The following is a 21,360-nucleotide window of genomic DNA, read 5'->3' on the forward strand; positions in this document are numbered from 1 at the left end:
ATACAGACAGGAACTCTTTCCAAGAAGGTGAGCTCCCTGCTCCCAGCAGCGAATCGTGGGTGGCTTCAGGTACAGCGCTGGGCACAAAGGGCGCTCAAAGATGCCGCAGCTGGGAAAGCAAACCCAGCGGAGAATGGCAGGCATTTCACTCCTGTGCGTGTGAACCTACCGGCCGTCCTCCTATTTTACGGTGGGATTTCAGGTTTGGGCTGATGTTATTGAAAGGTCAAGAAGCTGCCTCAAATTCATTTTGGAAGTCAGTGGGGAATAAATCATCAATTACGGAGGAAACCAGCAGGGAGGGAGGTCCGCTCCAGGTGGCCGGGGAGGTCTGAGCCGGCTCGGGCTCACGGAGGTGCTCGGGAGGCAAAGGTCTAAATGCAAGCCGAGACATTATAACCTCAGCCGGGGTCTTGGTCAGATTTTCTATTTTTCTGGTTTTCTAATTGGGTCACAACTTCCAGAGGGAAACTGCAACCAGGAAAAGAAAACAATCATTTCTTTTGGGTCTAGCCACCTGACTCTGGGTGAAGAGCGGAGAGCGGGAGGGGCTGGAGCCTCTGCCCGGCTCTTCCCCGGGCCTGGGGGAAGGAAAAACACCACAAAGGCGGGGCGGGGTGGAGCGCAGGCTCTGCATTGCACAAACCAGGGTCCAGGGACCAGCCCGGAACAGCAGCCCGGCAAGAGGCCAGGAGCCCAGAATGTGCCCTTTTAGCCCATCACAAAAGACCACCTACGACACGACCCACTTATGAAAGTCTGAGCAGAGAAATCTATAGACAGAAAGTAAATCAGTGGTTGCCTAGGACTTGGGGTGGGTGGGGGAGGGGGATAGAGGGGTGGTAGCTGAAGGGCTGGGGTTTCTTCTAGAGGTGATGCAAATATTCCCAAACTGACCGTGGCGAAGGCTGCACAGCTCTGTGACTAGACTAACACCATTGAACGGTGTGAAAGAGGTGAATTGTATGGTATGAAAATTGTATCTCAACAAAACGATGTAAGAACGCTTCCTTTCCATTCTTCAGTGAAGAACTGAATGGGGCGGGGGGTGCACATTTCTTGGGAACCCAGTAGGAACTGCAGAAAGAAGGCCGCCCGGCTGTTCTCTAACTTGCCGTGTGCCCTTGAACAAGTCCTTCGCTAGTCCTCATTGGCACGCTGGCGGGCTGATTTCTAAGGCGGAGTCCAGCCCATCCACGCGGGGGGGAGGGAGAGGTAGCCGCAGGGCGCGGAGGCCACCCCGCCTCTGGGAGGTACCCGCGCCACACCGACTTCCATCCTCAGTGCGTCTCCTGCCGGCCACTGCCGCTGAGCCAAGCGCAGGGCCTTCAGCTGGGGCCTCTGCCGATCCCCAATTACCTGCTCTACAAGCCCCTGGGAAGGAGGGAGGGAAGGAGGGAAAAAGACAGATGGGTGGATGGAGGTTTGGCTCCTGCAACTTGATCAGCTTGAGGCCCCCGTTAGTCAGGTTCTGTCTGATTTAACTGAAAACCAGGATCTCGCCCAAGCCCGCCCCAGACCCCTCCAGACCAGGGCTGATGTGTTTCCCTAGAGCAGACTTCTCAGGCCCATTCCCGGGGTGTTCTTTTTCCAGGAGTCCCCTATACCCCTAGTGCCCTCAGAAAGGCTGGACGGTCTCAAAGCCTTCGTGCCAAGTTCTGGGGGAGGGCGAGGGGGCGGGTAGGGGTGGGAATTGCTTCAATCCAAAATGCTCAGCAGAGGATGTCAGAGATCTGCTCTGGGTTGCACCCGTCGCTATTCACAGAGAAAAACAGTTTCTAGACTTTAACACGGTGTTTCTAAGAGTCAAATTCTGAATTGGCAAAGCCTTTCCCTTGTCATCTAGATTCAGCCCTCAGTAGCTGCGTCACCCTGAACACACCACTTTTCCTAAGCCTCAGTTTTCTTCTCTGTCAAATGGGGACAATACCCAGGCCCTCCAAGGATCTGCTAAGATTACACATGGCAGAGGCTGGTAAACCGAAAAGCTCCGTGCAGGCGGTGGTTCAGCTTCTTGACAATATTGGGAGCAAGACCTCAAAGTGCCCACGCCTGTCCTGCATTCCGCTCTGGCAGGACAATGCTTGAGGCATTTTTTGACCTGGGATGGCTCTTTAGACAAAAGGACGTGATAGCACGTTTGTCATTTTAAATTTTCCTTCCCTCCCTCTTTTCTCTTGCTGTTTTCCCCTCCTTCCCTCTGTCTTTCTCGCTTTCTTTCTCCCTGGTTTTAAGTCGCCCTGTTTCGGGTCCTTTATTTGTGCCGTTGCACATAGACTCCTTATAAAGAAAATTCATTTGTTCAGGGTCACCGCGTGGTTTTTCATTAAAAACAAATTACCGGCATTCAGGGAGGACATCTGGGCTTCGCGGGTCCCATTAATGACTATATTTCCAGCCTCCCCGGCCCGGTTGGGCTCCCCTTGCCTGTCACCCCGCGTTCCCAGCCCCGGGAGGACAATGAGAGTGACAGTCAAGTGAAAGGGAAAACATGAGGGATGAGGGCCAGAGGCGAGTCCCCTGAGAGGGGAAGGAGGGAAAAGTGAAAAAAAATAAATAACTCAAACAGAGGGTAACAAGGGCCATTGTCTCAGCATCTTCCAGCCAGCAGCCAGAGCAAATCTGGGAAGGAGTGGGGATGTTTACGTGGAGCTCAGGGCCTGTTCACTCACACCGCTGGACCTTGAGCCCTTGGCACTGGGCCAGACAAGACAGGGAGGGGCATGGGCAGTGTTAAAGTAAGCCCCTTCCCTATCCCCTGAGCACCCACCATCCGTCGGGACGGGCAGGCAGGCGGCGGATTCTGAGAAGTCTCAGAAGCAACCAAGAGATGGGGTCACTTCTGCCCCGAGGAGGCTGACCCTGGGCTGGGCTGGGCTGGGCAAGGCTCTGGGGGTGCATTCAAGAGAGAGGGTGGGGCCCCTGGGGGGGGCAGTCTTCCTGCAGGAGGGAGCATTTGGCTTGGGCCTAGAAGGACGGGTTGAACAATGACAGGTGTGAGTTTGCTGGTGTCCCAGCTGGGAGGGGCTTTTCCTGGGCCGTAATAGAACTCTGGGCCACAAGGGCCACCCAAAGCCCCCGGGGAGTAGCAGAGAAGCCAAGGTCCACCCTGAGCCCACGGACCACCAAACATCTCCAGTCCCTCTCAGCTCCACACTGCAGATGTGTGTTCCGGGTCCAGCCTCACCCAACCAGCCCTGGGCCAGGCACTGCACCTGTCTGAGCTCAAGTTACCAGGCTCTGAGGTGGGATAAGCATTCCAGCCTCCCTAGGCACTTTCTGGATTCCAGCAGGACAAAGGCAGTGAGCCACTGTCAGCCCCAGGGCCTGGCTTTGGGAAGGACTGCAGTGTGTCCAGGAGCAAAGCATGTCTCAGAGTGCTACCCCCCTCAAATGTTCCTTTTCGCCCTCCTCACTCTACCTCACACTGGCTAACATATGCTTCTCCCTCACAAACAAGCCTGAGCACCGTCTCTTCTTAGACTGCTCCCCTGACCCAGCGGCGACTTGGGAAGCTTTAGCTATGCCCCGAACCTCCCCATTCTTTGATGTGGACAATGGTGTTTTCTCGATTTTAGCGAAACACTCTGCAAAAGCAACTTCAGACATGCTCTCCAATCCTCCCGTACTGAAATTCAGAAGCCCTCTATGCCTGACACCCCCCAGTCTAGGCTGGATGCCCCTTCTTTGTGTTCCCAGAGTGCCTGAGCTTACCTGGAACCCCCCACCCCCTTGGTCCTGACCAACTGGCCTCCTGCCCTACAATCTAGGAGCTTCTCGTGTACACGGCCGTAGCTTTCACCCTTATAAACCTGGGCTTGTGCCTGGCGCATGGCAAATGTTCAGTAAATGTTGGGAGGGAAGGGAAACATATGGATGGATGGCTGTCTGGCTACCGCAGCTTGGTCAGCTTGAGCCCCTATCATTACTTTCGTTCTGTCTGGTTTAAGTGAAAACCAGGATCTCTCCCAAGCCCCTCCCGGACCTCCAGCACCTTCCTATGGAGGCCCCTTCCTACCCTACCTCCCAGCATGATACACATCAGATGCTCACAGGCACACACATACTCCTCAGAGAGTTTGCTCTGAAAATGTGGAAGACTTGTTTTTATAAGTTCACTGTTGAAATGAACTTATTTAGGGAAGTGGACATGGCTCAACTGATGGAGCGTCCGTCTGCCATGTGGAGGGTCCAGGGTTCGATACCCAGGGCCTCCTGACCCATGTGGTGAGCTGGTCCATGTGCAGTGCTGCCGTGCGCAAGGAGTGCCGTGCCATGCAGGGGTGACCCCGCATAGGGGAGCCCCACACACAAGGAGTGCACCCCAAAAGGAGAGCTGCCCCGTGTGCAAAACAGCGCAGCCCACCCAGGAGTGGCAACACACACGGAGAGATGACGCAACAAGATGACGCAACAAAAAAGAGACACAGTTTCCTGGTGCCACCTAGAATGCAAGCGGACGCAGAGGAACACACAGCGGGTGGACACAGAGGGCAGACAATGGGGTGGGGGGAGGAAGGGAAGAGAAATGAATAAAATAAATCTTTTTAAAAAAGTAACTTACTTAATTTACATTTGGTTATGATCTCTCAGCAATCAAGGCACAGACTTAGGAATTCTTGCAAAGTGAGAGAATTGAAACTAAAAATTGTTTCTAAATATAATGCAATTATCATGGATGCTAAATTTAAAAGTTGATAAAGTTAAAATAATGTTATAATTTGCAGACATTTAATTTAACATTTCTTAAAGTCAGTTTTCCAGCCTCCTGGAAGAGAGGTTTTTTTTCAAATTATTGTAAATTCTTGAAAAACTCTTAGGCCTTTGGCCATAGGGCCTGCCCACGTTCACGACCCTGTGACAAGTCCCCACTGGGACACCAACCCCTGCCTCAGACGCTCAATTCTGGTAGGAGCTAGGACACACCCACAAATATGTCACAAAAAGTAAAAGAAAGACAACCAGAATGTGTGAACTGGGTTTGCCCAGGGGGCAGAGGGCCCAGGCTGAGCCCTGGACACGGTGGGGAGCGGCTCCTGTAAGGGGCCGATGTCCAGGAGGGACTGGCTGGCCCAGCTCCGCCCAGGACTGCAACCTCTCTCTTCCCCATCCCCAGGTGAGACGGCCCCCAAGCACCTTTTCCTTGCCTGCCCCCATCCAAGACTGAGGTCCACAGTCCACGCAGCCAGAGAGAAGACCACCCAGTCCCTGGGCAGAACTTTTGTCAGGAGAGGTCCTGGGAGACAATGCAGGAGAGTAGCTTAAAATCTCAGGCACCAAGTCAGACTGCCTGGGTTTGAATCACTGGGCAAGCTACACAGTTTCATCAGACCTCAGTTTTGTCATCTATAGAATGGGCATAATAATAGTACCTACCTCATGGGGTTGCAGTGAGGATTAAATGAGAGAACTGGGCAAAGCACTTAGAGCAGCCTCTTACACACAGTAAGCGCCCAACCAGCAGCAGCTCTTACTCCTGGGCAGTCAGTGGCAGCAGGCAAGGTTTTGCTCCATAAGCTCTGTATTAGTTTCCTGTTGCTGCTGTAACAAATTACCTACCAATTTAGTGGCTTAAAGCAACACCAACTTATTATCTTACAGCTCTGGAGATCAGAAATCTGAAAGGCATCTTATGGAGCTAAAATCAAGTGTTGTCAGGGCAGGTTCCCTCAGGAGACTCTAGGAAAAAACCCCATCCTCACCTTTCCCAGCCCGAGAGGCTGCTCGCCAACCTGGGCTTGTGGCCATACCACTCAGCCCCTGCTTCCATCATCACCTCTCCTCCTCTGGCTCAGACACTCTCGTCTTCCTCTTTTTTTTTTTTTTTATTGTTTTAAACCTTTTTTTTTTTTTTTTTAATTTAATTCCCCTCCCCTCCCCCGGTTGTCTGTTTTCTGTGTCTTTTTGCTGCGTCTTGTTTCTTTGTCCGCTTCTGTTGTCGTCAGCGGCACGGGAAGTGTGGGCGGCGCCATTCCTGGGCAGGCTGCACCTTCTTTCGCGCTGGGCGGCTCTCCTTACGGGTGCACTCCTTGCGCGTGGGGCTCCCCTATGCGGGGGACACTCCTGGGTGGCACGGCACTCCTTGCCCGCATCAGCACTGCGCATGGGCCAGCTCCACACGGGTCAAGGAGGCCCGGGGCTTGAACCGCGGGTCTCCCATGTGGTAGACGGACGCCCTAACCACTGGGCCAAAGTCCGTTTCCCTCGTCTTCCTCTTATAAGGTCATTTGGGTTGGGCCCCCCTGGACAATCCAGGAAAATCTCTCATCTCAAAATCCTTAACTTACTCGCACCTGCAAAGTCCCTTTTGCTACATAAGGCAGCATGGCAACAGGTTTCGGGGACTAGGCGGGACTTCTCTGCCTAACACTAGTTCTCATGTCGGGAAGGGCCTCCTGGCAGCGCCCCTGCCCAGCCCTGAGGTGTCACCTTGGCACTGTCACAGTCCCACTCCCATTCCCCAGGGAGGCCACGGTAGACCAGGATGCAGGAAGGGCCACACGGGTTGCCATGTCATGGCTGGGAGCAATCTCCCAGGACCTCTGGCTCAGCGTTCCTCTCGGGGACCGTGAGAAGCAGAACCAGAAAACTGGCTGGTGTGATGACACTCTCCCACATACCCCCTGACAAGCTGGGGCCCATCTTAGCTAGGAGACCCCAGGGACGGGGCTTGGCACTTCCCCTCGAAAGAATTCTTCTTGCTATTGGCGCCAGAGTTTTTCTCCCTGTTGCTGATGTGGCCTAACATAGCCAAAGGGAGGCATTCCAGGGCTGGACTAAGTAATGCCCACAATGCTCCCCAACCTTAGAGGGTCCCCTGTGTTCAAGGCACTGCAAGAAAGCCCTTTGCCATATCAACGGATTGAATCCTCACAAGCACCCTCTGCAGGAGATAATGCAAGAAAACAGAGGCCCAGGACGGTTAAGTAACCCTCCCAACCAAGGACGCCCGATGAGGAAGTGTGGACATGAGATGTGGCGCCGAACAGTTTGGTTACAGAACCGGTGCCCTGGACCCTGCTCCTCTCTGCTGCCCCTTTCAAAGCACAGAGGATCCGTCCTCTTCCCGGGGGTAGGAGGTGCAGCCTGCAGCTGCCTGGGAGAGTCCAGGCTTTGGGGCTTGCCTTCTAGTCAGCTGTCAGTGCAGCCCTCTCTCCTTCATGGGGAAGGAGCCACATCACATTCATCCCGGACCATCCTCCCACCTCAGCACAGGAAACTGCCCAAAGCAAGTGCCAGCTACGTGCCAGCCGCACCTCACTGAATTCCTATAGATGAAATCCACCCCCCTCTCCCATTGCCCATCCAGGACCACACAGGACAGGTCAGCTCCTTCTGCCCAGAGAGGAACTCCAGAGACTGAACGTCAGCCCCCTGTTCCTTCTGCTGGAAATCGGAAAAGAAAACCAGGATGCCTGGGTGACTTCTGTCTTATTTGTTGCCGTTCAGGCTGCCCTGGCCAGGCAGGTGAGTGCCCACCAGGAACCGTGGTGTTACCCCACCCCTATGCCCAGGCCAGCTTCAGGGGTGTGCGGCCTGGAAAGTCACATAGGGACCCATGATCAGAGGGGCCCACTTTGGTTTAAAGCTCTGCTGTCGCTGTCTTGAAATTCTTAATTTTTGACCCAGGGCGCCCATATTTTCGTCTTGCACCAGGCCTCACGAATTATGTAGCTGATCCTGCTTACACTTTTGAGAGCTGCCCCGAGATGCAGCTGGTGGACCATGCACAGGTATTTTTGAGGAAGCCTGGGGGAGGGGTTGGGGTGGGGAGAGACCTTTGGTTAGGGGCTTCTGGACCTGAGGTGCTGCGGACGGCAACTCCCACACCTGGGCTGTGAGCCTTCTCCAGTCCTTAGGATTTATCTCCCGGATTCCTGTCCTCTCTACCCCTGCACAGTGTCTGACTTGGCCATCAGGATTTAGGAGGAGAAGACCAAAGGCCCGCTGAGACCACCCGTTCCCCTCGGGACACCCACACTCTAGCTGTGCTCCTTCCTTGCTCCCCTATTCACTCACCCCAGAATCCCAACCTCTAAGGGCCAGGAGGACCTCACGGGCCACCAGGCCCCACCTCCCCATCTCATGGCACCTAAAGCTCAGCCCCTCTACAAACACTTCAGTTTCTTCTAAAGCAAATCCTGGTTGTATGCACCTGATCTCCTAAGAAGGCATCATAATCCAGTCACTAATTTTTTTAGAGGAATAGTCAAGGCACAGCAAGTGAAACTGAGTCAGGATTCCAAACACAGGGTCTCAGGCACTCGTGACCAGTTGGAGTAGTTGAACCTGGGTCCCTCCAGGCTCCACGGGCAGCAGCCAGAGCCTGGAGGAAACTAACAAGGTTGCTGAACGCAGCAGCACTGAAGGAGTCGAAGCTGCCCGCAGCTCCCAGCTCCAGAACCCCAGTACCGCACGCCGCCCGGGCAGGAGTGAGAGCCTGATTTCACACAGTCCCTCTTCCCCAGACAGGATGCTTCTCACCTAACCCTGCAATGAGGGTGAGGGTCGAGGACGTGAGTGAGAAAAAACTGTTTCCAGCACCTGCTCCAGCCAGATGTGCTTCCTCCCCACCTCTATCATTCCCCGAAGGGAAACCTACCCATGCTGATGGAACAAATCGTGGGTAGAGCACCCGGATCTGTGCTGTCTCTCTTGCAAAGTCTACCCACACCCGTCCCTGCGTGGCGGCCCTGAAGGCCACTCCTTGCCAGCCCACAGCAGTTCCATGGGGCTCTCTGATAGGGTGAAAGGACCAGCACATACTAGGGCACCTTCCTTCAGCTCAGCCTGATCACGTCCTTGGAAGTCACCAAATTGCACGTGACAGCCCAAGGCTGCTTATTTTGTCACACCCCAGTCCCAAGCCTGAAGGGAACCTGGAAACCTTTGCTGCCGGCTCCAGGCACGAGCACGGGAGGCAGGATTCCTAGAGCCCTCCGCCCACCCCGAGGCGCCGATCAGCAGATGTGGACCAAGGGGCCCAGAGGACCCCTGAAGCGGCAGGGCCAGAAAGCCCTTTCGGGAGTGTCCAGTCCAACCTCTCCACCCCCTGCCTCCTGTTTTAAGAGAGAACAGGAAGTCCCAAGGTCACATCCCAAGGTCACACTGCAAGGGTCTGGCGGCTGGACTCGGAACCCAGGTCTCCTAAATTCAGTAGGACCTGATGCCGCCAACATCCTTTGCAGATCCTTTCCAGAATTGCTTTTCCAATTCTTTCTCTTTTTTTCCAATTCTCTCTCTTTTTCTCCAATTCTTTCCCTCCCAGATGTAGCAAAGAGCCCTGAAGCCCGGCTGTGGTGTCAGCTTCTCCCCGACCCCAGCAGGACCTCAATGCAGGGCTGCTGGGAGCTTTGTTCACATGGACTGTCCAGATGAGACCACTCCAGGCCCTGGAATCACATCCGAGCCTGTCTGGGCAGAGCCTGCCATCTGTCCAGGCTACTGGACACTCCACTTCATGCCCCGGGGTGTGCAGGGGGCGAGGGGGCTCATGTGGTGCCTGGGGCCCTTCTTCATCAGGCCCAGCCTGTCCTTCCTGCCCGTCTCCTGCCAGCCCCCAAGGCTTCAGTCACCCTCAGCTCCTCCCTGCTGTCCAAGTCCCTGCTCTCCTGTCCCTCTGGTTTTACTCACATAGTGGCTCCTCACCCAAGAATGTCCCTCCAACTTCTCGGACTGGCAAATTCACCCTTCAAGGACCAGCTCAAACACCTCCTCTAGGAAGCCTTCCCTGATTTCTCCCACCTCTCACCCATTGCCCCCAAAGAGTCTGCAGCCCCTTCCCTTGCATTTCCTCAGCACCTTGCATGTTCTTGGATTTTAGCTCTTAACTTAGCATGTGGGAATGATTTTTTAATGTCTGCTTTCCCAACTCGACTCCAAGCTCCCTAAGGGCAGGGGCTGGGTCTGTAACCCTACATCTAGCCCAAAACTGGCACCCAGCGTTGCTCAGGAAAGGTTTGAGGAATGAATGAATGAATGAACAAATGAATGGCCACTTGCCGTTCCATCCCAGCTGTGTCTGGCATTACCGGGGCGGGGAGTGGGGGCAGGTGGAGGTGGGGGGGGATGGGGTGTCAAGTCTACATTCCCAGTGGTGTGGCAGAGTGGCCAAATGCCACTAGAGGGCAGCAAAGGGCCAGGAACGAGCAACAGGTGTTAGAGCCAGAGCCGAGGTGAGGCAGGCAAAGGTCTGGGGGAGCTCAGAAAGTACCAGGCCTCGGGATCCCCAGGAGTCCCAGAGAGGGGCTTGGAGAAAGTCAGGGGTAGGGAGAAGTAAGGGTAACAGTCAACATTCCCGAGCATGATGGCGGGGCCCGGGAAGTCCTCGGAGAGCACTGATGGCGGAGTCTCCGCCGTGTTCTCAGTGCTTCTGTCGGTCCTTGGGAAGCACCGCTCTCCCAGGTGCAGAGGCTGGAGGGGGCTCATGTGGGTGGCAGGAAGTCCCTGGCTGAGCTAGGCTGGAGCCCAGGTTCCCCCTGCCCCCAGTGCTCACCCTCCCTCCCTCACAGCTGCATGCCTTCCACAGAGCAAGCCTGTGCAGCAGGCAGGCCAGAACAGCGGTCTGGAGGTGGGCAGACAAAAGATACCCTCTCCTCCTCCCCTCCAGGGCCTCGGTGTTCCCACCTCACACAGCAGGTGCCGTACCCTGCACCGCCAGCGTCACGCGAACCCCAGAAGCAGCAGGTGAGGCAGGCCCAGAGCTCGCGGAGCTCGAGTGTGGTTGGGCAACAAACCGGAGGTGAAGCCACGTTCTCTCCCGCAGTGCCCATCACTTCTCTTAGGGCAAATCTGCATCTCTCTCTCTGACCCAGACCTTGACCACCTGGACGTCCATCTGCTTGACCTCCCAAAGTTGGCAAGGCCCTCCCCAGTACTCCTCTCCAGCCACGGCGCTCAGCTCCCTGCCCCACCCCAGGGCCCCCCAGTCTCCTTTCAAAGCCCAGCTTCAGGACCTCCTTTGCCAGAACGTCTTCCTTGGTTGGGCCAACTCCAGGTGGCTTCTCCCTTTTTGCCAGGCTCTTCAGAGTCTGCTCCCACCCCTGCCTGGCTGTGCCCTTGTCTGTAACCAGATTCTTCTCTAATTGGTTCTCCCACTGATCAGGAGCTCCAGGGGGATGAGCGCTGCAGAACTCTTGATTTACGCCAGCAAGGCCAGGCTAGCTTTAGGCATGCCTGCTAGGCTTCTCTCCCCCACAGCCCCCTCAGCTCAGATACCTGCATAAATAATAGCAGTATGGGAAGCGGATTTGGCTCAACAGATAGAGCGTCCACCTATTACATGGGAGGTCCAGGGTTCAAACCCAGAGCCTCCTGACCCATGTGTGAGCTGGCCCACGCGCAGTGCTGACGTGCGCAAGGAGTGTTGTGCCATGCTGGGAGCTCCACGTGCAAGGAGTGCGCCCCTCAAGGAGAGCTGCCCCACGGGAAAAAAATGCAGCCTGCCCAGGAGTGGAGCCACACACATGGAGAGCTGACACAGCAAGATGACACGACAAAAAGAGACACAGATTCCCGGTGCTGCTGACAAAAATGCAAGCAGACACAGAAGAACACACAGCAAATGGACACAGAGAACAGACAATTGGGGGGAAGAAGCAGTAGGAAGTAATACTTTTATGGTACTGAATAGATTGCGTTTTTACATTAATGCTCATTGTTATCATCAACAGCGCCATCTGATAGATGAGGAAACTAAGACATAGAGAAGTTATGTAACTTGTCCCAAGTCACACAGCTAGTGAGAAGCAGAAAGAGGGTGCACAATAGGGCAGTCTGGCTCCAGAGTCCATGCCCTTAACTACGCAGTCCTCCCACTGCCTCGCCACGTGGCCACCCCAACGCCCTTGCCTCTCCCAGCCACGCTCAGCAGCAGCATCCTCGCTGCTCACTGCTCCAGCCCCGGACTCACTGGTGCCACAACAGGCTGGCCCGTGCCCTGGCCGCCCAGCCCAGAGCCCCCGTTTCATTTCAACTAGTATTTCCTGAGCACTACCATGTGCCGGGTCCTCTGCCAGGAACCAGTGACACAGCAGCAAACAAAATAGATACAGCCTCTGCCCTTCCGTCCTTGAGGACTGTAAGGTCCAGAAGGGGAGGCAGAGGAGGAATGAGTAAGCCGATAAACACATCACTTCTGTTGTCCTTAGTATCATGACTGGAAAGAACAGGATGCTTGGAGGGAGCACGATGGGGGGCCTGGTTTAGACGCTGTGGTAGGAAGAATCATTCCTACCACCCTAACTCCCAGCACCTGGGAACAGGTTAGGTTACGCCGCAAGGAGGATCAAGGCTGCAGATAGAATTAAGGTTGGTAATCAGCTGACTTTGGGATGGGAATGTATCCTGGATGATCCAGGTGGACCCACTGTAATTACAAGCATCCTTATTAGTGGCAGAGGGAAGCAGGAGAGAACCAGAGAGATGACAGCAAGGGGAAGACTCAGCTGGCTTTGAAGAGCAAGGAAGGGGCGGTGAATCCAGGAACACGGGCAGCAACTACAAGCTGGAAATGGTAAGGAAATGATTCTCCCCTGGGTCTCTAGAAGGAACGCAGTCCTCCCAACACCTTGATTTTAGCCCAGGGAGACACGTTTTGGACTTCTGGCCTTCAGATCTGTAGATAACAAATGTGTGTTGCTTTTAATCTGCTCAGTTTGTGGCAACCTGTCACAGCGGCAATAAGAGACTAATACAGTTGTGGTCATTGGGGGAGATCTCTCTAGGGTGTCTGAGACCCATAGGGGTGAGAGGGAGCCAGGTGGGCAGAGCTAGACAGGCCACAGGACAGAGCAGAAAGGGGCTGAGCCCTGTAAGCAGAAGATCTCACGGGCTGCGGTGGAAGGAGCAGGCCCCGCCTGCTCCTGGGGTTGGGGGTGCAGGCCAACCTGCCCTGTCCCTCACTGAGCTCCAGTCCTCCCCACTTGCCTCAAGCTCCTCCTGCACCCCTCGCCCCCACCCCTACCTCCTACTTCTTCAAGAAAATAAATGTCACCAGTTAATCTAGCCACTGTATTGAAAGGCGTCTAGAAAAGACAAAGACCAGTCAATCCCTGGCAAAGCGAGTGTGCAGGGCCACAGGGACCCAGCCCTCCTCCTTAGGCCCCTTCCCGTCAGTGAGCTCCAACATGTGCTGCTGCCAGGAAAGGGGAAGAGGACCTTTTCAGGATTCCCTGGGACTTTGGCCTGAAGCCCCAAAGACAGGAGTCAAATAAAGGGCCTGCGACACAGAGCCACGAACTAAGTCCACAAGACAGGGCTGTGGATAGGACATGAGAGACAGCCATGGCCAGGCCACGTGAGACAGAGCCGGGGGTGTGACAAGTGAGGCGGGGCCACGGGCGGGCACACATCGCCATGGCGGGGTCCTTCCTTGCCTGGTTCATCTCAAAGGTGTTTACTGTGCTCTTGAAAGCACTCAAGCCAAAAGGCAGTGAATTCCCCTTCCTTTTCCCTCCACCTCAGAATGTTTAAGACTTTCAAATGCCATGTCAATAACTGTTAGGTTGCGTAAATATCTCTAGGCAGGAATCAACCAGTTGTACCCATTCAGACATGCTTTGGAATCTGTGGTGCAAAACTTTTGGCATTTGCTGGGACCTGATGAAAATAAAATCAGAAAACTGTCTTTATTCTAAGCTGATGTAATATGCCTTATTGGTTTTATTCGCCATAACTGATCAGCAAGGGGTTCTACAGAGTTTGCAGGCTTGTTGCTCCAATCCTGCCACCTGCCAACATGCCCTCGGGGGCTCTGAAATGCTGCCTGCAAACTTAGCACCTACCCAGTGGAGAGGCGACTGCCTCCTGGATTCAGACGCCCAAGAGGTCAGCTATAAGAAATCTGAACAGAGAAAGCTGAAATCCTCAAACAGGTTGCGGCAGGTTGAAAAACTACCCTCCAAAAGATAGGGAAGGGAGCAGATGTGGCTCAAGTGGTTGAGCTCCCGCTTCCCACATGGGAGGTCCCAGGTTTGGTTTCTGGTGACTCATAAAAACAAAAAAACAAGCAAACAAACGAGAAAACCAACTCAGGGGAGCTGAGGTGCTAGGTTCAATCTCTGATAGTACTTCAAAAAATGAATAAATAAATAAGATATGGAACCTGTGAACGTTACCGCATACAGGGGACGAAACGGGAGGGTCTCTGCAGCTGTGCTTTAGTTTAGGAACTTAGCCTGGATGACGCAGGTGGGCTTTGAATGCAGTCACATCTAAGAGCGAGGCAGAGGGAGACGAGACGCCCGCACACGGGGCAGAGGTGGAATGATGCTGGCCTGGGAGGTCAGAGTGTCGCAGCCACAAGCCAAGGAATGCTGGCAGCCCCCAGGAGCCGCGAGAGGCGAGGGCTGGATCCTCCCAGGGCCTCCGAGGGCGTGTGGCTCTGCCCACACCCTGGTTACCACCCAGTGGTCCTGATTTTAGACTCGTGGCCCGCAGCGCGTTCAGGAATAAACGTCCGTTGTTTTAAGCCACCCAATTCATAGCGATTTGTTCCAGCAGCCACAGGAAAGGAAGGCAAGTTCAATCTCATTTTTCCTCCTTCCCTCGCTCCCTCATGCCCCTCTCCTTTAGCCAATGCTCAACAAGATCTTCCTGTGTGCCAGGGGCTGTGCGGCGGCAGAGGACTAATAAGACCGACGGCCCAGACCTATGGGCTCACCTGCCTGCGGGAGGGGGACACGGGCATCGCTAACCTCCCCGGAGAGGGCCACATCGGAAGGCATCATGGGGCAGGGGACGTCCGCGCGGCAGGGGGCAGCTGCGAGTGCTCCACGCCAGAGGCACACTGAGGAGGGACGTTGACCAGTAAGAGCACGAGGCGTGGCGGGAGAGGAGGCCGGAAGGGCGGGGGCCGGGCAGAGCTCCAGGCTCGCGGCTCCCGCTGGCTGTGCAGGAGGGGCCTCCCTATTCTGGGGAACGAGCTGGGGACAGAGCCACCAAAGGCACCCTAAGAAACAGAGGCCTGGAAATAACGTTGGAAACAAAAGTCCAAAAGATGGGGAAGTGGTCTGGACAGGGGGGCACAGGAGCCAAGCTCCGGGCCTGCCGAGCCAAGAATCCCAGCCTGACCCCGGGCCTGGCACCGAGCAAGTGTTGGGGGGTACAGGAGGGGCAGGCAGGAAGAGCAGGAGGAAAAAGGGCGAAGAGGGTGGCTACAGAGCAGGAAAAGTGGAGGGAGAAAAGAGGAGAAAGACAAGGGACCCCTGGCAGCGGATGTCCCCGCCAGGAGGATGCTTGTTTTCCCCCCCCCCCGCCCGCTTGCGTACCCCTCCCCTGGGCTGGGGACAGAGTCCTGGGGGCCCTGGCACTCGACCAGCCCAGGGAGGCCCCCACCCTGCTGCTGCCGGGGGCTGGGTTAGGCCGTGCCCCCGCTCGGGGCTGTGATTCCTGCTGTCAGCGTTAATGGGCTCTGGGCAAGAAGCCACCTGCATGCTCACTGGGGGCTCCACTGGGCCCACGGCCACTTGATTCTCCAGCCTGGTAATCAGGGCTGCAGGGCTCAGGGGGCATGAAGGGCAGGCTCTGTTGGGATAAACTGGGGAAAGTTCCGCTGTTTCTTTGCACTTGCTCTCTCTGGGGTCTGCAGCAGGGAGCTGTGGGGCCCTGCTGGGAAGCCTCGGCTTCAGCTGCCTGCATGCCCTTGGGGACAGGGCCCAGGGCAGCCTCAGACTCCCTTTCCTGTTCTCCCATCACAGACAGGCTTGAGCCGATGGGCAAGCCAGGGTGCAGAAGGAGCAGGGACCCGGAGGGCCAAGGCCGGGCTCAGGCCCTCCCAGCTGCACGTCGTGTGCCTGTGGGCAACTCCCTAACTTCTCTGGGCCTCAGCTTCCCATTCTGATGTCACCTTGCCCACTTCGCAGGTGACATCAAGGACTCTGGGAAAGTACTTGACACTCTACCCAGTGCTACACAAACGCAAGGAGCCCTTAACAGGTATTGCTTGGGCTCCATCTCCCGAGGCTGCCTAACTTGCTGAAGGCTGGGGAACAAGGAGCCCGCTGGGGTGAAAGGACGGTGAGCGTCCCACCACCTCTGCCTGGCATGCAGTAGTCCCCTCCGAACCATACGGGCCTCCTTGCAGCAGAAAAGGCGAAGGCTTTGCAGCCGTGCACCTGGCAGGCCTCCCCGGCACTGGCAAGGCCCAGGGCAAGAGAACAAATGGAGGCCATTTCCCATATGTCTCATATTTAACAGTCATAAATCAAGCTAACAAACCGTTAAATGAAATATGCTCTATCCTCCTACCTTGTTAAATACAACTTTATAACAACCTGGAAGGCCAGGATCAAATTTAGAATCCTCAGGCTCACTGCCTTCTGTGCCAGGACAGGACTGCGTGGGAAAGCTCCCCCGGGCTGTGCTCTGCCCGCTGCTCTGCCCGCTGCTCTGCCGCCCCCAGCTCCACTCACCACGCACGGGGCCTCCACACACCCCTGCTCTCACAGCCGAGCTCCGTCCACACCCTACAAAGTGCCAGCCCCTGGGCCGCCCTGAGGAAGAGGCTGGGAGGGGCTTGGGCAGTCTGGGCAGGACCCCAGGGTAGTCTAGACGGAGGGGTGTGGGCTCCCGGTGGGCACGCCCCCTTAGCCCCACAGGCTCCTTGGCTCACGGGGAGGGGGCACTGCCCCTTCAAGGCCAGGGCAGAGCCCTCTAAAGAACGGGGCCTGGGGCAGGGTGGCTCTAATCAGCTTCTAGCTCTGGCTCGGCCTTCTTGCTGGGTGGCTTGGACACATCCCAGCCCCTCTCTGGGCTCAGCAATAAAGCGGGGTGAACAATCCCTCCTTGCCTCCTTCTCAGAGCTGTTGTGGGGCTCCAGAGAGACAGCAGGCGGGGAGGGGAGGGAGCAGAACAACCAAGCTGGCGTTTCCATGAGCCCACGGCATACATTAGGAGAGGGCCGGGGCCCTTGGAGCCCCAGGCCCGGACCGTGCCCTGAAAGTGATTCAGAACAGGTGATGCAAACCCATAAACAAGTGTGACAACATCCAACAAAACCCTGGTTTTCTCCTTGTTTTTCAGAAAAGGGTACACTGTGTTTGCTAAGGCCCACGTGGGCGGCCAGCGCCACGATGAAGTGTTGTCTTGCCCCCAGGCCACCCGCCATGGAAGGAGGCACGGTGCTCTCCTTTCTAAACATCCTGAAGGAAGCTGACACATCGTTGCCCAAGGGGATCGGGGGTCAGCAGCCACTGGAATCGAGTGACAAACCCACCAGCCAATGTCTGTCTCTCCTGTACATGTCGTCCTCCAGCCCAAGGAGTGAGGCCTCCGAGAGCATCTCAGGGTCTCCCCTGGTTCATGTCACACAAATTGAGTGGGGGAGAGGGGGCGGGAGGGCCTCCACGCCAAACTGGCCGGCCGACCTTTGGCCAGGTCCTGCACCCCTCTGTGTTCAGACTCCCCGTGTGGCCACAGAGCTGTGTCTGAGTGACAGTCAAGGGCCCCCCTCTCTGATGTGCCCCGGGTGCCTCCGGCTGGTCCCAGCCTCCGCCACAGGCTCAGCTGCGGAGAAGGAGGCTGCGAGCGCAGACCTCCGCCTGATTTATTCAGGGCTGCTTCTCGGACGCGTGGAGGTCACCTGGGCCGTGTGGGGAGATGCCCCCCCGACGAAACCCCGTCCACTGCCCGCTGCGGGGACGCCGACAGTGGAAACTCACCAGGCACCATTCCTGTCAGCGTCGGCGCGGAGTAGCTGCCCTGTCCGGCAGGGGGGACGTGCGGAGGGTACCCGGGGAGGGTCGTGCTCGCCAAGTCGCGGCCTGAGGAATCAAAGCAACAAATCAGGGACTGAGCGTCTCCGTGGCCGGCCGCTCCTGTCCACAACTCCCGCGACACTTCTGCACATTTGTCACGTCTGCTCGCTCAACGCCAAAGGGTCGCCAGCTCCCCCCATCGCTCTCACGTGTTCACACACACGTACATGCCCACACATACACACACACGCCTCCAACCACCCCTGGAGCCACGCCGCAAGAATCCGCGGCCAGCTCACGGCATGAGCCTGTGAATGTCCCTGAAGGAGTGAACAGTCCTAGGGCCAGTGGTTCAAAGGCTGCCCAGCCAGCACCGGCCCCAGCTCACAGGGCTCTGCTCACCTTCCAGAACCTTCCAGAACCTCCCAGAACACCAGGCAGCTGCCACACAAGAGACTCCCTTCCCCCGCCCCCCTCCACTCATCACGTCCCTGGCTTTGGACTCAGCACCCTGGCTTGAAACACATCTCTTCACATGAAGATTTGCTTCAGGGGAGCCTCGGTCCCCTAAATAAAATGCAACCATTCTGAGTCCCCAGGAGAGCAGAGATTAAACAGAAAACGGAGGTCAGCAGGACTGACCATGCCATTAAGATGTGCTGTTAGGAAGTGGACTTAGCCAAGTGGTTAGGGCGTCCGTCTACCACATGGGAGGTCCGCGGTTCAAACCCCGGGCCTCCTTGATCCATGTGGAGCTGGCCCATGCGCAGTGCTGATGCGTGCAAGGAGTGCCCTGCCACGCAGGGGTGTCCCCTGTGTAGGGGAGCCCCATGCACAAGGAGTGCACCCCGTAAGGAGAGCTGCCCAGCGTGAAAGAAAGTGCAGCCTGCCCAGGAATGGCACAGCACACATGGAGAGCTGATGCAACAAGATGACGCAACAAAAAGAAACACACATTCCCGTGCCACTGACAACAGAAACGGACAAAGACGATGCAGCAAATAGACACAGAGAACAGATAACCGGGGCAGGGGGGGAAGGGGAGAGAAAGAAAGAAATCTTAAAAAAAAAAAAAAAAAAGACCCCCAACTATAAAAAAAAAAGATGTGGTGTCTTAAGACACCAGCTTCCTTGTGTCTCCCCCCTCATCCTCCTCAGACCCAACACCCACCACCCTCGGTGGCAGCTCCTCTCTCCACCAAGGGCAAGCTCCGGGAATCGGGTTTTCACACCCCACTGTCGGCATGGCACAGGCCGCACATATTTGTTAAGGGAATGAAAGAAGCCACCCTGCTGGGGAAGCAGGGGCTCTCTGGGGTCTCTTGGAGCCCCCTCCATCCACAGTCAAGAATTAGGGCAGGGAGGGCGCTTGGAGCCCTTTGACCACTGCCTGCTGCCATTCTGCAGGTGGAAAAACGAAACCCACAGGGGTGAAGCAGCCATCCCAGGTCTCCCAGGGAACAGGCAGCAGAGCGGGGACCTGGGCCCAAGCTTCTTCCCTCAGCCCAGGACCCAGCTCCACCCCAGGCAGCAGCACGGCAGGACGTGTCTTCCTCATAGTTGTTAGAGAGGTGCAGGGACGTGAGGCTTGCTGAAAAGATGTCTGAGGAAGCAGAGGGAAAGCAAGGATCAGACTACTTGGTGCAAGCCTGAAACGTCAGCACCAGCGGGAGAAGACAGCCAAAGGCTGTGCAGTGGTGATGGGCTCGGGGCCCCCAAACGGGAGCAGCTGCCAGCCCAGGCCCACCCCCAGCCTCACCCCTGAAGAGGACAACTATCACCACAAATACTTCCATAGAAACTAGAGAAAACACCAGGCTCTGTTCTGAGGATTTTAATCATTAACTCATTTGACCTTCAACAGCCGTAGGGGGTGAGGTACTGAGACTATCCCAATTGTTACCAAAAAATGAGGCATAGTAAGATCAAGTAACTTGCCTAAAGTTACCCGGGAAGGGCCATGAGGTGAACCCAAGCAATCCAAGTCAAAGGCCACGTGTTCAACCACTGTACCAGTGACCCAGCTGTGCTTCCGACCACGTGCCCCTCAGCTGGGACACCCTGGCTGAGTCTCGCCAGCCACACTGTCACCGTGGCTTTTTGGTTCTATCAGGCAGAAGGAAATCCAAACCTGCAGTTCTTAGGGGTGTGTGTGCTGGGGTGGGCCAGGGCTGCATCGGAGGGAGGCCAAATCTGTGGGCGCCTGCCTGGTGCAGGGATTGCCAGAGCCGGGCCTTCCCCGGGCCCTCATCCACCTGGCTGCCTGGGACGGCCAAGGCGGTGGGGTCCTGAGAGGGGAAAGGACTTGCCTTATCTGAGGCAAGGTTGGGACTGGAATTCAGCTCTCCTGCTCCTGGGACTGGGCTCTTCCTCCACAGGGACCCTTTCTCTTGGTCATGTATGAACCCCAACAGTTTCAGCCGCTGTTATACAGGTTCTAAAACCTTGCACCCTAAAGCAAGGGTTCAGAAAACCGGGGCCTCACCAAAGCATTCAACCCAAGAAGTCAGATAAAGAAAGCAATAAAATTAACCTAGGGAAAGGGCGAGGAAGGAATTGATAAGGAAAAAGCAGAAAATAGATGCATTAGGAAACAGAAAAGCAGACACAATTATAAATACAACCAAGAACTGTTATTTGAAAAGACCAATAAAACAGACAAACTTAGGGCACGATTAAAAAGAGAAGACACAAATATCAAGATAAGGAAAGAGGAGCAAATACAGGCAGAGACATAGAAAAGAATATACTAAAAAAATAAGAGACTACATGGGAACTCTACACTAATAAATGTGAAAATCTCAACAAAAGGGACAATCTTCTAGGAAAACATGGATTACCAAAATTAACTCAAGAAGAAAGAGAAAATTTGCACACTGAAGAACCTTTGAATAAATGGAAAAAGTTGTTCCTTTAAAAATAAGTGCCTAGTCTACTTACCTTCTTGGACAAGTTTTTTTTTTGTTTGTTTGGGTTTTATTTTTGGAAAGTTATTTTAAACCTTCAAGGGAAACAATTCCTCTGTAATTTTCAGGGCATATAAAAATAAGAAATCTTCTCAATTAATTTTGCCAAGCTAGTATATTCCTGATATAAAAATTTAACAAAAAAAAGCACAAAAAATGAAAATTAAAAGCTAATCCTACAATTTATTAATATAGATGCAAAAAAATCTGTATTACTAAATAGCTTACTACACTGATCAAGCAATATAGTGAGAGAATAATACATCATGATCAAGTCATTTTTTCCATATATGCAATGATTGTTCAATATTAAAGCATAGGTTGAGATAGCATATTAATGTATCAAAGGAGCAAAAAAAAATGATGAAAGATATTTGCTAAAACTCTATTTTAATTCCTTACAATAACTCTTAGAAAACAGGAATAGAAATATACTTCTTTGACCTGCTATTGATCCTAAATCTAACATCAACATCATATTTGAGAGGTGAAATACTTGAATATGTGAATTACTATGATGTTTAATGTTTTAAATGTTTAATTCCTATTACAGTCAAAACAGGCCAAGAACACGTTATCAATGTTATTGAAAATTGTTCTGAAAGTTCTAGGCAGTACAACAAAACAAGATAAAGACATGAGGGACAAATTTGGGGGGAAGGGGAAGGACAAAAATGACCACTATCTGGATATGTCTT

General features: G+C 54.6%; 1 protein-coding gene across 2 annotated transcripts in view; it reads right to left on the reverse strand.

The window, feature by feature from the left end:
- The window catches only part of PAX5 (paired box 5), a 198,632-nt gene that overhangs the window by 30,454 nt on the left and 146,818 nt on the right, over positions 1 to 21,360 (reverse strand). For both annotated transcript variants that reach the window (XM_004457266.5, XM_004457267.5), the window contains exon 8: positions 17,661 to 17,762. In XM_004457266.5, coding sequence (XP_004457323.1) covers positions 17,661 to 17,762 — 102 coding nt within the window. The remainder of the gene's footprint in view (positions 1 to 17,660; positions 17,763 to 21,360) is intronic.

Source organism: Dasypus novemcinctus, chromosome 8 (assembly GCF_030445035.2).
Source record: "Dasypus novemcinctus isolate mDasNov1 chromosome 8, mDasNov1.1.hap2, whole genome shotgun sequence".
Classification (NCBI taxonomy): domain Eukaryota; kingdom Metazoa; phylum Chordata; class Mammalia; order Cingulata; family Dasypodidae; genus Dasypus; species Dasypus novemcinctus.